The sequence below is a fragment of the Sander lucioperca genome, chromosome 22 (assembly GCF_008315115.2).
Source record: "Sander lucioperca isolate FBNREF2018 chromosome 22, SLUC_FBN_1.2, whole genome shotgun sequence".
Lineage (NCBI taxonomy): Eukaryota > Metazoa > Chordata > Actinopteri > Perciformes > Percidae > Sander > Sander lucioperca.
In genome coordinates, this window is record NC_050194.1 from 8,417,014 (window position 1) to 8,435,204 (window position 18,191).

General features: G+C 40.5%; 2 protein-coding genes across 2 annotated transcripts in view; one reads left to right on the forward strand and one right to left on the reverse strand.

Moving 5' to 3' along the window:
- Window positions 1–9,322: 9,322 nt before the first annotated feature.
- Window positions 9,323–13,637, reverse strand: LOC116046879 (transcription factor Sox-8-like). The gene is made up of 3 exons (XM_031295349.2): window positions 12,890–13,637; window positions 11,233–11,480; window positions 9,323–10,276 (listed from the first exon to the last, which is right to left on the reverse strand). Exons 1-3 carry the CDS (start codon window positions 13,297–13,299, stop codon window positions 9,504–9,506), a joined length of 1,431 nt encoding a protein of 476 aa, XP_031151209.1. The 5' UTR covers window positions 13,300–13,637; the 3' UTR covers window positions 9,323–9,503.
- Window positions 13,638–14,381: 744 nt separating this feature from the next.
- lmf1 (lipase maturation factor 1) overlaps window positions 14,382–18,191 on the forward strand; it is a 34,405-nt gene continuing 30,595 nt past the window's right edge. Inside the window, exons 1-2 of the mRNA XM_031295341.2 lie at window positions 14,382–14,612; window positions 16,061–16,370. Of these exons, the coding sequence (XP_031151201.1) occupies window positions 14,402–14,612; window positions 16,061–16,370 (521 nt within the window). The 5' untranslated portion in view covers window positions 14,382–14,401. The remainder of the gene's footprint in view (window positions 14,613–16,060; window positions 16,371–18,191) is intronic.

An 18,191-nucleotide genomic window follows, 5' to 3' on the forward strand; every position in this document is an offset into this window, starting at 1 on the left:
GTTCGGTATTCGGTCGAACCCCAAAAATCTGGATTCGGTGCATCCCTAGTACAAATATGATACTTTTCAACTTTAGGTAGGTTAAATCAAGGATTATTCTGTTTAATTAGAATTTGGGTCAAATTTTCATACTTTTGGCCCCGATTCTAATTGGTTAAAGGGGACAGTATGAAAAACACAGCTTTTCAGTGCTTGTGCACATATATTTGGGTATCTGGAGTCCCTACAAACAAAAAGTAAGACAACCTAATCAGTTTTTTTGTGGGCTGCCTAGATCAAAATGTACCGCCCCCTATCTGAGTGACTTGTGTCCAACGTCTTGAGAACTACATTTGCAAAGGGGCGCCATATTTTTCTCGTAAGCCAATCAGAGCAGATTGGGATTTTTTAGGAAGGGGTTTTAAAGAGACAGGAGCAAAAACAGGAGCGTTTCAGACTGAGGGTGAATACAGGTATATTCAGACAGATGGTATGAGAAAAACATACCATGTTTTTTTTTAACATTAAAGAGTGTAAACATGTTCTAGTAGAAACCCAAATTACAAGTATGCACCTGAAAATGAGCAGGATATGTCTCATTTAAGTTCATTTTGAACAAACACCCCAGGTTAGCTTTGTGTCTCTTGCCTGGTCAGGCTTTGACGCTGTAGTGACGCCATTCCCAGATCTCAGAAATGAATTTGGTTCGACACCCAAGTTGAAATAAATCAGAATCCCCCTTTAAAGCCCCTGAGAACTTCCCATTGTTTTACAGCACGAGCACTGTAAAGGCAATGCTATAATAAAAAGTGCAGTTACTTCCATTTATCCAGCAGATGGAGCTCTTCTGTTACTTCAAAAGGGATGTTTTTTTTACTGGACAGCGATGCAGACAGGTGACAAATTAAACCCTAAACGGAAAGACTTTCTTGCAAGAGATTAGATAATAATAATAATAATAATAATAATAAAAGACTACTAAACTGATTGCGCTCCCATGACATTGTCAGACTCACAATGGACAATAAAAAAAGTATACTAATCGATGCTGCAGAACCAGGATTATCGTCTGCCCTGGTCTTATTCCACACATTCTTCTTCCCTGTCCAGGGTTTCTGCGGGGTCTTAAAAAGTCTAAAAAAGTCTCACTTCTAAATCAAAATTTTAGGCCTTAAAAAGTCTTACATTTGCTGAAGTATTGTGTTCTAGGTCTCAAACAATTTTAAACAGGTCTTAATTTTCCTACGTCCATGTAACGCTACCTCTAATGCTCATTGGTTTTGTAGTTCGTTCTTTCTTTCGCGTGTCCAAATATAATTATCATTATTACTCTGTGTCACTTTTATTCAATTGTAATGATTTTATTTACTTTGAAAGTACTTTTGCGACTCTGCATTTCGGTGTACTTTTACGTTATGTTTACGTTGTTGTAAATTTCACATAGGTTTACATGGTTTAATTTTCAAAAAACACCATATATTTGTTGTACTGCACATTGCTGCAGCTCCTCTTTTCACCCTGTGTGTTGAGCTCTCTGTTTTAGCTACAGAGTGAGACATCTCACTTCTGTTCCATCTTTGTTGGGAGTTACCTAGGTAAGGACTACTAGCCAGTCAGAAGCAGAGTATGAGGGTGTGCCATGCTAGCAGCTAGGCGAGCATTATAACGTGTTAGAAAGTGACGAGTGTTCGTCTCTGAAGTAAAGGCTGGACTACAATAGAGCTGTTTGGAGCAGTTTGTGAACAATGTTTTCTGTTGGAGATGGTAAGTCCCTTTGGGGTGGACTTTGGGCTTTTTTACTTCGTACACCTATAAGTGAGTGTAGACATAATAAATGTAGGTGTTTCCATACAGGGCACAAGGCAAACTGCAACACTCCTTGCAGAAAGGTGCAGTATTTTCCTAAGTTGGGAATACTGTTCACTTGTTCTATATGACAGTAGATGGCGCTCATCAGTCACTTGTAAAAGGAGATCACCATGTGTAGGGTTGCACACTCATAGTGGGACAGAGTGTGAACCGGTCTGGTGGTGTTAATGTCACCTGATGATCTCGCCACTCTTACACAAACTTCCACATAACACCCACTGGCTCTGGGGCCTTATGAGTAAATCAGTGTTCCTTCTGTCTGGCCGTCTTGTTGTCGTTGGCAACCAGGTTGTCACGGTAAATGTTCAGACAAGGGAGCCACTGAGCTGCAGCAGGCGGGTCGGACCCACACAGGAAGTGTTTAAAAGCATGTGGAACGTCAGCTCAACAGCCACCGTGTTGGTCCTAAAGATAATACGGTCGGTGAAGGTGCTGGCACGCGTAGCAGACATTTATTAATAGTAAAGCTGCTGCTTCAGTATACAGTAGTTTGGCCTGAATATAGTCTCGCATTGACAGACCTTCCTCCACAGCGCTGCCGAGGAGGGTCTGGCTAGTCCACATAACATTCCGGGATGGGAGAAATACGTGCTCTGGTTTATTGGCATTTCTTTAAACCAGTCACAATCGTCTTGGGCGGTGCTAAGCACCGGACGGAGTCACGTTGCCACTGCAATATAGCCTGGGGAAGGAACTTGTTTTGGTGGAACATGTGTACGTTCAAAAGTAGTTTTAGTCATGCAACAGAAAACTCAGATTGGACAGATAGTCTAGCTGGCTGTCTGGATTTACCCTGCAGAGATCTGAAGAGAACGGGAGCAATTCCGGAAGTGGAACGTCATGGATATAGACTAGCCTGAAAGAAGCAGGAGTAAGTTCTGTTTTGGTTATTTCTATGTTTGAACATTACACGTTCATGTGTGTTTAGAAAATCACCACAGAGTGTAGGACATGTTCTTTATAACTCAAGCTTTAGATCAGGGGTCTGCCACCTGCGGCTCCTTAGCCTCTCTCCAGTGGCTTTGACAAAAAAAATTATATGGAAATGAATAACGGTTCTTTTTCAAACATTTTAGTTTTAATTTATCAATGCTGTAGGCCTAAAGTGATGTAATGGTCAAAAATGCAACAAACACTCCATTTAGGCCTATTAGTGATGTTGATAGGCTAATTTTGACTCAATAGGCTGTTACCTTCATCCTAAGGCTCAAATATGTTTTGCAGCTCCAGACAGATTTAATTTTTTGAGGGCCAGAAATGGCTCTTTTGATACTAAAGGTTGCTGACCCCTGCTTTAGATAATTTTAAAATCTCATTAGTCAGACTTTACTCGTGACAACAAGTCAAAGCTTTTTTTTCTGTGCCATAAGTCAATGGAGCATTTCTTGTTACAGTGCATGAAAAAAATCCAACCCAGCTGTCCAGTCCATCAGGCCATGCAGCCCGACACTCCAGCCAGAGCCGGGACTGTGAAATCAGCTAATCTCCTCACAGGAAACCCAGCAGGAGCAGCTGTTGGATTGGAAACCAACTGGAAATGCAGCAGGAGAGCGGAACAGGCCCGCAGTAGGAGTGAGGATACCAGATATGAATCCATTGTGTCTGCTGAGTGTTGGGACTCTGACCCTTACATTCCTTCCTTTTAGCGGCCTGTCGTGTTGTGAGCTACAGTTTTCCGATTATTCTACATTTGCACCTAGGGCTGAACAATTTGGGAGAAAAAAAATCGAATTGCGATTTTTCTGCCAGATATTGAGATTACGATTTCTTTTTTTTTTTGAAGCTGCATATTGCACCTTCTACAATCATGTTAAATAAAGTAATAACTAATAACATGAAAAATTCCACTAAAAATAGGACATTCCTTTAAACAATCTGGGATATGTAACATTATTACAGCATGTATCTTATGAAAAAACACTAAACATAATAATGAAAAGACAAATAAAAATTGTTAAAACAAATGTTACACAAAAACATTCAACTAAATATTTCACATTCGATTAATCGCGGTCTCCACGATTGGCTAATCGCATTCTTTCAAATTGCGATTTCGATTTGAAAACGATTAATCTTTCAGCCCTAGATTGCACCTGATGTAGTCTCGCTTTGCCAGACCCTCCTCCAAAGTGCGCAGAAGGAGGGTCTGGCTACTCCACACAGCATCCGGGGATGGGAGGAAAACGTGCTCTGGTTTATTGGCATTTCTTAAAACTGATCAGAATCGTCATGGGCGGCGCTAAGCTCCGCACAGAACCACCTCAAAATAGTCGTGCGAGAGAAAACTCAGATTGGACAGATAGTCTATCTAGCTGTCTGGATTCTCCCTGCAGAGATGTGAGGAGCAGGTAACAATAGTCCTCATAAATCCACCGAATTTAAAATTTCAACACAAAGAAAGTGGAAGAAAACGGAAAATACATGCATCCGGCGGAATTTCCTGCAGCACTGGAGCAATCCCGGAAGTGGAACGTCAAGGATTTAGACTACACCCTGTCACCTAAATGTGTGAGAAACAGAACTGTATTGCGAAATAACTGGGATGGTTAAACATCATCCTGTCATGGTTGTGGTTTTCAGTTGTAGTTGTTCCTGTTTTATGGTGTTAATTTATTCCCTGTTTACTTGTTGTTTACCGTCTCATGTGTTTTTGTATTCTCTGTGTTTTACCATGTGTGTATGTTTTATGCTTCAGTTTCCTGTTTAACTTTGTAGTGTCTGTTTCTCTCTGTGTCGTGTCTTGCTTTACTTCCTGCCTAGTCTTTTTCCAGCCTCTGTGATTGTCTGCCCTGATGTATTCCAACTGTTCTTCAGCCCTCATGTCACCTGTCCCTCATTTTACCCTCGTTACCCTGTGTATTGATGCTACATTTACACGTGGCCGGCTATTTTCATAAACGGACATTTCAACCTCTCCGTTTTCAAAAATAACATCGTGCACAGCTGTCAGTTTTCAGAAAAGTGTTCGTTTACACGTACCCATGTACATATGCCGTCAATGCCGTCAAGAGCATGCCAAACTTGTAGGTGGCAGTGTAACGAGAAGCTCAAGCCCACGTTAGCCAATCAGAATCCCGAAAATAGCAACAACAGCAACGAATCACTTCCTCTTTCTCTCTCTCGGCTGACTAAACCTCCATTTGTCTCAGTTTACATGCAAACGTGCAAACGAAGATTTCCAAAATCTCCACTCTGGCCGGAGTTTTTAGACAGAATCGTTTTCAGAGGAAAATTCTCCGTTTGTGTGTAAACGAAGGGCCCAAATGAAGCGAAATGTCTCTGTTTTTCAAAATAACCATGTACGTGTAAACGGGGCATTAGTCTATGCTTTCCTGGTTCTGTTGTCAGATCACTGTGTATTTGTAGCCCCTGTCTCTGTGTTCCTTGTGATTTTGATGCCCTCTGTCCTGTCTTTAGTTTTCTCAGCGTTTTTTTAAACTCCTTTTGCCTGCCTTACTTTAATAATTTTTTCCTGCCTGCTTGCTTCAGGACTCCCTTTGTTGTATCCCCTTTAGTTTATTAACGCTATAGTGCGTAGTTTCTGTCACCAACATGAGGAATTCTAAGTAATGACAACAAAACTGTCGGCGTGTCCACATGATACAAGCCTTACGTGACCGCACACCGCCCCCACCCCTCCTCCACGCAGTTGCTAGTAGCCAAGGAGGACATGGAGGATTAAATAAACATCATGGACTCTTCAGGAGAGGTCATTATCTTCACTCGAGTTTCTGCGCGTGGAAGTCGCCGGACAACACAATCTTCTGAACATAGCCATACTGAGAAATACAGAGAGAGTTGTGTGGAGCTGATAGTCTTAATTAGCTTTGTAGCAACTCATTTGGCAATAGCTTGAATGTGACTGACGTTCATTAATATCAAAAAGTTACGCACTAAAGCTTTAAATCCTCAAACTTTCCACAGCCTATCTGTCTCTGCACTTTCGGGTCCAAGCCTGCATCCCCACACGAGACAGATCCCATTATGTGACATTTTGATGGCGTTTCTCCTAGATACAGAAGAGAAACATTTTTAAATACTAAAAACACAACACTTGAAAGACGTCAAAGTGCTGAAAGGGGTTGTACACGATGAGCTCCATTTCCCCCTCAGAGGACTTAGATGTAGGTTCAGGTTATAACAAGACTCCAGGAAGTCACTACATCCGGCCAAGAAATACCCTGGCACATTTCGTTTTTTTTATGGATTAAACAAACAAGATATGGCCTGTTAATTAGTGAGCTTAAAGTGGCTATAATTGATATTTGTTATAATAACAATGTATCAAATGACGATGTGGAAACCATGTGTAAGGGGTCTCTTGTAGTGATGAACCTACAGAGAATTATCACCCGGATCTGCAGCTCTCCTCAGCTTAACGGAGCTTTATAGTGAGTTTCGGCCCGTTGTTTAGCCGTCCAGCTGCAACTTCACTGTTTTGGTTCACTTTCACCACTCTCATAGTGTCGTTTCGGCTGCAGCAGACAGACAGCTGTTTTTTTTTTTTTTTAAACTGTTATGTTGCTCCATTTCTACCTTCCCATACAACTGAACTGCAGTCTCAATGACATTTTGAGGGAAACGTTTTTGTCCCGGATTACATTTGTTTTTGAAGTATCGCAAATACAGTTTTTTTTAATCAAGGTCCACGTTCCAACAAACACAGGGACTTTCCCTCAGAAGGCCGCTGTTCGTGTTCCGTGTCAAACTAAAAGTCAACGCTGTCTCATTTTCACTTACGTACATATTTTAGGTTGCGTAACCAACGTACGTTCATAATATTTACCCATATTATGAACCCAAATCATGGTCTTTTCTAAAAAACCTAACCAAGTAATTTTGTCTTAATTGAGGTTAACCACGTGACCGTAATGTCCGCCTCACGCTGGTACTAGGATGTGTAATCCGATACAAAACATGTTTCCCGAAAAACGTAATTGAGAATGCAGTTTAGTTGTATGGGAACATTTAAAGTGACTATGTGTTTCAGTTTGTGTTGATTCTAGTGGCCCCTTTGGACAAAAGCAGTAGTGTTTTTACCACACCTGGTGTCGTAAAGGTCTTTTCTTTACGGTGCTGTATTGCCCACTGTATATTACTGAGTTAGCGTTACCGGGAGGTCATATGGTCGCGATGAATGTTTTCCTCAGACAGAAAATCATTCATTTACAATAAGAGAATACGTTACAGCTTTTCAAGTGTTGCATACGGTAACTTAGCCTACTTTGGATGTCTCGTGAGATATACCGGGGATCACTGTCACTGTGTCACGAGCCAAAGCATTAAGAGGTTGTTGTAGCAACCAACGTAGTAATAACTTAGATTAATATAGCACATTTCATGAAACCCACGGACGCTTAACACAAGTACAGGGGGACAAGGAAAAAGAAAATAGGTCAACACAAACACGGACTAAAAGAAATAAAAACAAAACAAAACAAAAATGTTGTGACTTTGCGGGGAAAAATCACCGGGCAGTGGCATTAATAAAAACTATTAATAAATAAAACAGCGTTCTTTTCACTGTTAGTCTCGTTTGCAGTTACAGCTCATTTATGATCATCAGCTGAAAAATTATACAGTTTCAGAAACATTTTAAAAGTTACATATAGTCACTTTAACTTAAACAGTGACGATATGTCGAAGTTGTGTTCCCAACTTGTTTCTGCTGCGCTAAAGTGGTCACAAATTTTTTTTTTGGAATTGCAGGTCAAAGACTTAAGACTAAGTTTAATTAGCTGGTAGATAAATGGTGTTACCTTTGGACTGAGCCAGGCTAGCTGTTTCCCCCTGCTTCTAGTCTTTATGCTAAGCTAAGCTAAGAGCCTGCTGGCTGTAGGTTCACATTTAGTGGACAGACACGAGAGTGGTATAAATGTACGGCAACAAAGTGTGTATAAGTATTATTCCCAAAAATGTCAAAGGATCGGGGACACCAGTCTGGGACACAAACTAAAAATTCCATAGCTCCCATAAGGTTATGCCTAGAGGTCTGAAACTTTATAAATGTCTTACTGACAAGATGTAGAAGGTATGTGCGGTGTTTTGCAATTTGTGGCATAAAGCATGTCCTAGTTATTGTTATTCAAATATAACTTGTTTTAGGCGAGGACCAAAAAAAAATGTTTTTGATCTACGTTTGAACTGATGTAGTGTAGGTTGTGTTTTACCTACATGCTAAAACAGCACATATCCAGAATTTAGAAGATGTTCACTTTCAAATGAAGCCTCAGACATGCATTTTGGCCTTGCAGGTTTTCTGTTATAAGCTTTTCCATTTGGGTATAGCAAAACAAATAGAGGTGGATCTGAACAAGTTAACAGACACAATCTTTTTTATCAGGCTGCTGAACAGAATAATGTAGAACCTTCACATACATTATGCACTATAAAAGGAAAAAAAGGGAAGAACCTTCAGAGTTAATCAAAATGTAACACAGCTGACTTTGGATCCAATCAATGTGAAGGTTGAGAGTAAAGCAACTATTTTACTCAGCCAGTATAAGTGGAAAAACTGCTATTAAACCTGAAACTCCCTGTCTTAAATAGGTGCTACTCACATACCAAAATCTCATTAGTGTGGAGTTTAAATGGAACGTTTTAGTGTCCAACGCAGGTTTAAATGCCATGCCTCCGTCCTTTTCACTCAGAAAACAGTCAAAACACTGAATCTCAGCCAATCTTGTGAATTTCTCTTCATAAAAAAAAAAATAAACAAATGTGGGCGCCTGGGTGACTCACCTGGTAGAGCATGTGCCCATATACAGTAGTTCAGTCCTCGAGGCAGCGGTCGCAGGTTCGGTTCCGACCTGCGGCCCTTTGCTGCATGTCATTCCCCTTCTCTCTCTCTCTCTCTCTCTCTCTCTCTCTCTCTCTCTCTCTCTCTCTCTCTCTCTCCCCCCCCCCATTTCATGTCTAAAGCTAAAAAAAAATAATCTTAAAAAAAGAAACAAATGGAACTATATAATGACGCACAATATGACGCTTTGGCCAACAAATATCAGTCTGGTCAAAATCTTTGAAATTAACATCTTAAAGTGCATATTATGCTCATTTTCAGGTTCATAATTGTATTTAGAGGTTGTACCATTATAGGTTTACATGGTTTCATTTTTGTTGTACTGCACATTGCTGCAGCTCCTCTTTTCACCCTGTGTGTTGAGCTCTCTGTTTTAGCTACAGAGTGAGGCATCTCACTTCTGTTCCATCTTTGTTGGGAGTCGCACATGCGCAGTAGCTAGGTAAGGACTACTAGCCAGTCAGAAGCAGAGTATGAGGGCGTGCCACGCTAGCAGCTAGGCGAGCATTATAACGTGTGTTACAAAGTGACGCACGTTCATCACGGAAGTAAAGGCTGGACTACAATAGAGCTGTTTGGAGCAGTTTGTGAACAGTGTTTTCTGTTGGAGATGATAAGTCCCTTTGGGGTGGACTTTGAGCTTTTTCACTTTGTAAACCTATAACATGCACAAAAAAGATATATGACACAATAACGGAAAGGGAAAAAGGCAAAAAGCATAATATGAGCACCTTAAGTCATCAAATCTCCGAACATTATCTTATAAGTCATTAAAGCAGGCCACTGTTCTGTCCCAGTCTGAGTAGTCATTAATGTTCGTGTCCATATCCACATTTTTGTGGGGATTTGTGCCTCTTCAAGGCCTGGAGAGAGTTGTGTAGAGAGGCTGCTCCCAGCCAGACTGACTGTGTGGAGGTGGTGCCAAGGCCAGGCTGTTGATAAGAGGCGTGGCATAAGGCCTGCGAGACGAGTGAAAGTACGGGTACTGATACAGACCGGCAGGGTACCCTGGGAAGGCGCTGAAGAAACTGGAGCTTTGGAGGTCAGTGTAGTCAGATTGGTTGGTGGAGGATGGGGAGGAAGTAGAGGAAGGGCAGACGCCCGAACCGAGGGAGGTGTACTCCGGTTGTGGCGGTGGAGGAGTGGAGGAGGAGGAGCTGCTGTAGTGACCTGGGCTCATCTGCTCTGTTTTAATCTGAGGTTTTTGGCTGGTGTCCTCGTGGAGCCCATGCGCATCACGATTGCAAGAGGAAGTTGCCGTTCCAGTGGAAATCCCACTTTTGGGTGTCCAGGTGTGGGAGTGGGAGTGGATGCTGGGCAGAATGAAGGACCCAGAAGGGTTGTTATGTCCGTGGCTGCTATCTGGTGGGGTTAGAAGAGCGGAGGCGTGGCCGTTGGGAGGGAGGTACTGGTCCAACTCGTGGACGTCAAACCCATCGATGGTGCTGATGACTTCGGTGCTGAGCTCTGAGATGTCCACGTTGCTGAAGTCGATGTTCTGCCGGCCGCTGGCAGGAACGGGGCCGGTGCTGCTGCTGCTGTCGACAGGCCGCTGGGCCTCGTGTTTGTTCCCCATGTGGAGGTCGGTGTTAGGGGTGGTGGGAGGTGTTGGAGGTCCATGAGAGTGACCTGGGAACCAAAGCCAAGGAAGCACTAATCAATAGGGATGTAACGATGCACTCATCTCACGATTTCAATATAATTCACAACTTTAAGTTCACGATGCAATGTTGTTGTTTTTTTTAACCCTTGTGTTGTCCTCGGGTCAAATTTGACCCCTTTTCAAAGTGTCTATATCAAAAATATGGGTTTCTTTCAACCAAATTGCCCAAAAATAAAATGGATAGTTCCGTACACGAAATGGGTTGTAATTATGCATCATCATACGTTCCTCTGATCTAGTCTTTTAGATCTAGTAGCTAAAATAATTCATAAGGGTCTTTTAACAAAAAATTTAGGCAGAATGTAATGAATTAGTTTTATTGACCATGACTTCCAAAAAAAAGTGTAAAACTAGCAGTGATAAGTTGGAATGAAGTTGGCTAAGAAAATGTAACACAGAATTAGGTGATAATTTATACTTCATGCTTAATAAAACAGGCAAAACAGACCAGGTCAATGTTTACCATGGTTGAAGACAACACAGGGGTTAATGAGCTGCAGACGAATGACTGAAAAATGTTCCTTTATTTATATGAACTGTGCAAAACAACAGATGTGTCCTATTATCAAAGTGCAACTGACATTGTATTTCATCTTAAATAACAAAAATTAAATACAAATTAATGATTAGAATTTTGTTTTTTTTAAATCCCACACCAAGATAACTAAATAAATAGAAAAAAAAATCCCTTTGAATCAATAAAGTAAGAAGACGTAGTGGCAAGTGAAATCAAAAGCACATTACGCCCTAGGTTGTTTCGCAATTGCAGCGTGATTCATTTTTCATCTCAACCGGTTGTAATCTTTACACATTTATATAGATTTTTAACCAATTCCTTCAATATCTCCATGCTAATAAAGGTTAAAAAAGGTAAGTTGCAACAGATGCCCTGATAAAAAAGTGTATTAAGATGATTTCTCACCTGTCCTGTCTGGATCATAATGACGGTGCATTTCCCCTGTTCCAGCCAGTCTGGCCACCCCTGGTTCTGTCTTATACAAGCCCTGCTGTTGCTGCTGAACTAATCCGGGTTTGCAGTCCCCTTGTCCCGATTTGGGGTTCTTGCGCCTCCGAGGCTGGTACTTGTAGTCCGGGTAGTCTTTCTTGTGCTGCATCCTCAGCCTCTCGGCCTCTGCGACGAAGGGAAGCTTCTCTGTTTCAGACAGAAGTCTGAGGAAGAGAGGAATCAGTCATTGGGTTAATCAAAGGTCCTTTTTAAACACTATAGCAACATTGGATATACAACATGTGTTCATTCCAAAATGGATACACATGTTGCCTTACGTTCTGTGTTCAGCACTGGAAAAAACAAACAAACATGCGAGTTAGAAAGAATTCTCTAAAACACAGGACAGGAAATGACAAATTATTACTCTTATTACTTGACAGCGGGACATTTTGTGCACTTCTACAAATCTACTCCAATACAATTCAAAAGGAAATATCGTACTTTTTACTTCACAATCTGACAGCTATTGTTACTTTACAGATGAAGACTTTACACACAAATGCATAATCACAAAAGAATGATGCAGCAGTTCGAGATTAAACTATCCAATAGTGTATAAAGTAGTTAGGAGTGCCACCTTGACAACAGCAAAATGCTACTTACACAATAATGCATAAGTAATACTAATCCAATATAATAATAGGCTATACACAGGGTCTATTTTCAATATGAGTACTATTACTTTTGATACTTTAATGTGGATAATAATACTCTTAATACTACTTGAGTGACATTATCAGTGTTTTTTTGTATTGCACATGCAGGAAAAAAACACAAAAAACACTCTCGTCTGTATGCCTTCTAAGTATACGTATCACTTTTTGCAAGCACTTTCCTTTCAATCTTTTTACTTGAATTTATGCAAGATTGTAGCTAATTAATAGTTATCATTTGAATGCTTTATGAGTTTATTAATAGTTAGTTGTATTGCTTATTGCTGTCATTTTACAGTGTGTGTATTGGCTGCAGTGATGTATGTGTGACTAATACTACTAAATAATATTTGTGGTACTTACCATTATAGCTATAGGATGTGCAATGCCTGGTAGGGTACTGGTGCAATATACGTACATATATATATATATATATGCTATGTTATATTTGATATGGTATTATGCAATTGGGCATTGTGCAATACAGAAGTTATTGACCACAGCATAAGTTAACGGGAAATGTGCAATCATTATCACAATTAAGTGCAATACGAGGGGAGGATGTGTTGTGGGTTCTCTTCAGTTCTTCTGGAGGTATTGTGTGAGGTTTATTAGATGTTCATTGAAGCAGTGGATGAGATAATGTATGATTATGTTCCTATGTAGGTTAACTGTATGTTTATTGTGTGTTTATGCGCGATGTGTCGCCATTTCGTTCTATCGAATGCCCAACAAGATGAATTTCTCCTATAGGAGACAATAAAGTCGTATCTTTATCAGAAAAGTTGTCACTTTTTTTTAAGTGGAGAAACCAGGATTTGGGCTTGGGAACACTCACTGTGGTGGTCTTTAGAGTTGCACACAACACTAACTGCTCATTGGATTAAGTTGAGACTCTCTATGGCTTCAGTACCCACCGCCACAGTTTGCCCAGCGTCTTGCTGAGCTCCGCGTTGTGCAGATGAGGATACTGGTCAGCCAGCTTCCTCCGCGCCGCCTGCGCCCAGACCATGAACGCGTTCATCGGCCGCTTCACGTGAGGCTTGCTCTTCAGCCCTTTCTCCCCGTGAGAGGGCATCGGCACCAGCGACCAGTCGTAGCCTTTCAGCACTTGCGACACCGCGTCGCGGATGCAGGCGGGGAAACGCTCATCCTCCGCGCCGCTCTCCAGTTGGTGCGTCATCCCGGGCGGGCGCGCTGCCTCTTGCGCCTCGGACCCCGCTGGAGAGGCCGGGGACTCCGAGCCCGATCCATGCTGGGACATGGAGCTGTCGCTGCCCGCTGGGCTGCGCGGAGTGCCTGCCAGGGACTTGTTCTCTTCTGTCATTTCTTGGCTGGTTAAAGAAAAAGTTATATGGCCCGATTCCCGGAGAACTCTCCAAGTGCGTAAATGCGCACGGCTCTGTAGGAAGACTGTTTCACCCCGAAATCAAGTAAAATCCGAGTAAAACCAAGGGGAAAATAGGGTTCTTGCCTTGAATCAGTCCTTGGTGTGTCCTCCGCCACAGCCAGGCAAAGTCTGACGAGCCTTTATTTTCTTTTTTCTTTTTTAAAGAACTTTAACTGTCTTTAGTAGCGACTTGCATCTCTCCTCCCCTCGTGTCCTATTGGCTTTTGCGAAGTTTTACAAGCACGGTTCCTGCTGGCTTTACGAAGCAGGAGGAGGCAGATTGATGGTCGACATTACATTTAGAATTGGAAACACAATGATGGTTCGGATAGTAGGCTATTTAACACAATACAGGTTAGATCCTCTATTATTCATCGAAGTTCTGAGGCAGAAATTAAAGTATTTTTAATTTCATGCCATTTTAGGATATACTTAGGCCTACTACTCACTACACTTCACTTCAGACAAATATATTTCTACTCATGTAGGCTATTCAGTTTATTTTTTTTTTAATTTTATTTTTTTTACTATAGATATACTGTACAAACAAGGCACATTAACAAAATTCACTTAAAAAATAGAGCTTTTGCCTCGGGTCGAGCATAGAAATAACAAAATCTAGTACTATATATATATAACAATTAAAAAAGAAAAAGAAAAAAAGGGCTATTTCTAGGGCTATTTTAGCTAACCTTTGTGTTGTCTTCCCGTCGACCATGCAACTTTTTGTTTTTCTGGGTCAAAATTTAAACTTTTTTTTTTTTTTTCAACGTTTTGGTCGTCTTTTTCGATCACTTTTGTTGCTTTTCCACCGATGTTTTTTTTTAAATGCTATAAAATGGAATAAATCTTGCGAATTGCGTTGTAGGGAGCACGCTATTTCTTTTGAAAATTTGGTATAGAAACTTTTTGAAAGTGGGTCAAATTTGACCCGAGGACAACAGGAGGGTTAAGTGTAAAGGGCTTTTATTTTTATAATACAATAATAAAAATAACTTCCGCGTTTGTTTGAAGTCACGTGACCGTGAAGCGCGTGAACATGGCGTCCACCGGTGGCAGTTCGGCGAGCTCTGTGAGGAAAAGACGTGTCGACGGCAGAAAGACGGAGGCAGAGTGTGCTGACAGCGGCGGAGAACATGGAGCGGACAGCAGCGACGACACGGAGAAAGGGAAGAGACGTCAGCCGTTACAAACCGGGACCTACTGGCTCACTCGGGTCGTGCTGCTGCGGTCCGTCGCCTTTATTTACTGTAAGCATGTTGACTTTCACTGCTGACGGTTTCTCTCTCAGTGAGTCCACCGAAGTCTAAAAGAAACGTGGCGTCAATATTTTGTTTATAGTCGACGTTTAAAATGATAGCTTTCTTGTTCGTATTCTCTGTTTAGTGTTCTCGTTTTGACACAGTCTGTAAAAAAAGTGTGGTTACACTTTACTTGAAGGTATCTACATAAGAGTGACATGAAGGTATAGAGTGACATGACACTGTCATGAACGTGTCATAAACATTATAAACAAGTCATAAACGTTTATTACACAACGCTTCTGTCATTAAGTGTCATTCGGTTTTTGTCATGACACGTTATGGTTAGGGTTCATGTGTCATGACTGTGTCATGTGTTCATGACAGTGTCATGTCACTCTTATGTAGTTACCTTCAAGTAAAGTGTTACCAGAAGTGTTAGCATTGTGGAATTGTCTTCATTTGTAGCCTTTTAACGTTAACATTTTGTCTGTAAAATCTACAAAATAGCATCAGTGGTGGAATGTAACTAAGTACATTTAACTCAAGGACTGTACTTAAGTACAAATTCTAGGTACTAGGTAGTCTTTTCTTTTCCTGACACTTTTTTTTACTTCTACCCCACTACATCTCAGAGGGAAATATTGTACTTTTTACTCCACTACATTAATCTGACCGCTTGAGTTACTTTACGGATTAATATCTTTGCACACAAAACACATGTAGTTTATAAACTGCGATGTTTTATTATAAATTAAACTACCCAACAATATTCATGCCTTCAAATACAGCTGAAATGATTTAGCTTTAGACCCATTAAACACTTAGTTGATTGACAGAACTGTTTTAATCGTTTCCAGTTTCTAAAATGTAAGGATTTTTTCAGGCTAGGCTACTGTATATTTACACTGTGGTGTTAATACTTTTACTTAAGTAAAAGATCTGAATACTTCTTCTACCACTGAATAGGATAAGACCTTTTTAAGTTAGATATACGTTATATAAGTTGGTGTAGGTGTTACTGGTGGAAAATTTGCGTCTGCCCATGTTCTGAAATGACAGAGTAACCATTTATTATCTGTAAAACATCTTTATTAAAGTTAAATTATTGTAATTTAGTGCCACTTAGGCCAGAAGTAGGTCTGTCTAGTACCGGTACAGTATTATTATTGTTGATGTTGATTTGAGTGCTGCAAGTATTGATTGGGATTAGCTTTTGCAGTAAAGTAGTAATACCTCAATGTAAAAGTTCTGCATTTAACTTACTGAAGAAGAAGTACAGAACTTTTGGCAACAAAATATAATAACAGTATCAAAAGTACTCACTTGGTAGACAGAATGACCAATTTCAAAGTTTGATGATTATTACTGATCAGGGAGCATTCAGTAAAGGATTGCCGATACCCAGTCCTAGCATTTAATCCCTTTTGTGTTTTTTGCTCTCCTCTTTTCTGTAGTCGTGGCGTTCAGCGTTGCTTACAACCAGAACAAGCAGCTGATAGGCGAGCACGGCCTAATGCCCTGCAAGAAGTATCTGGACAGCGTGAAGCGCTACGTGGGAGGAAAGATAGGCATTGCCGCCTTGGCGTACACACCCTCCATCCTCTGGCTCTTAGACTGGAGCGACATGGATGCCAACCTGGATGCCATTGCCCTGGGGGGGATGGCACTGTCTGCGTTGGTCCTAGTGACGGGAATGGCCAATATGGTCATCATGGTCACACTGTGGGTGCTTTACCACTCCCTGGTCAACGTGGGACAGCTGTGGTGAGTCTAGGATATACAATACACACACACACACACACACACACACACACACATACATACATATACACACACACATACATACATACATACATACATACATACATACATACATACATACATACACACACACACATACATACATACATACACACATACATACATACACACATACATACACACATACATACATACACATACATACGACCATACACACATACATACATACATACATACATACATACACACATACTTACACACATACATACATACACACACATACAACCATACATACATATACACACATACATACATACATATACACACACATACATACATACATACACACACATACTTACACACATACATACATACATATACACACACACATACAACCATACATACACACACATACTTACACACATACATACATACATACATATACACACATACATACTTACACACATACATACATACATACATACATACACACACATATATACACACATACATACTTACACACATACATACATACATATACACACACATACATACATACATACATACATACATACATACACACACATACTTACACACATACACATACACACACATACTTACACACATACACATACAACCATACATACATATACACACACATACATACACACATACATACATACATACATACATACATACATACACATACAACCATACATACATATACATACATACATACATACATACATACATACATACATACATACATACATACATACATACATATACACTAGGGCTGAACGATACATCGAATTTCCATCGTCATCGCGATATGAACTAGCGCGATGAACACATCGCAACAGACAGCCTGACACGATGAATAAGGGAAAACAGTTTACACACTGAGACAACGCGAAGCGTAATACGTCTCCATAGCAGCAGGCGGCGCTGCTCTGTATTGTTTCCATTAACAGTCTGATTATTTCCCAGAAAATGAAAACCGGCAGCTGATTGGACGAACGCGTCACGTGGTTCTTTTTTCTCCGGAAATTCACAGCCAGACTGTCATGGCGGCTTGTTCAGAATACGATCTCATATTGTACTAAAATAGATCACCGAAACGTGTTTCTGAAAACATTTTAAGCGAGAAATAGGCCATGCAGTTGCTGAATCTGTCTTCATTTCAGATCAACAAAGGTCAGTTTAAAAGATTTTCGTTGAATGTTAATTTCTTATAGTTATAATGCCTCATTTATGTGTAATTTGTTCAATAAAAGCATGTCAAAAATTATCTATTTGATTTCTTTATTCAGTGGGAATAGGCTATTCAATGTTTAAATTCACAAATAACCTATTAAAGCACTAAGACATGGGAACAGTATAGCTAACATTCACATTTGAATATTTATCGCAAGTCATATCGTCATCGCAATATTAAACAATGTTATCGCACATCGCAGCTTTTCCTCATATCGTGCAGCCCTAATATACACACATACATACATACACACACACACATACACATACACACATACATACATACACACACACACATACACACATACATACATACATACATACATACAACCATACATACATACATACATACATACTAGGCATGGGGCGATTTCCGGTTTCAAGGTATACCGCGGTTTGAAAAAGTCAAGGTTTTAAAACCACTAAAACACACACACACACACACACACACACACACACACACACACACACACACACACACACATACATACATGTGGAATGTCTAATGTCTTGGAACAAACTAACAACTTTTTTTATTAAACTTCAAAACTGTGAATTTGTTAACAT

Bases quoted from the DNA above. Each gene is read 5' to 3' on its own strand.
- LOC116046879 (XM_031295349.2), bottom strand. From the start codon at position 13,299: ATGACAGAAGAGAACAAGTCCCTGGCAGGCACTCCGCGCAGCCCAGCG. The intron at 11,481-12,889 runs GTGGGTACTGAA...TCTCTTCCTCAG, and splicing joins ACGCTGGGCAAACTGTGGCG to ACTTCTGTCTGAAACAGAGA. The intron at 10,277-11,232 runs GTGAGAAATCAT...TTTGGTTCCCAG, and splicing joins TTATGATCCAGACAGGACAG to GTCACTCTCATGGACCTCCA.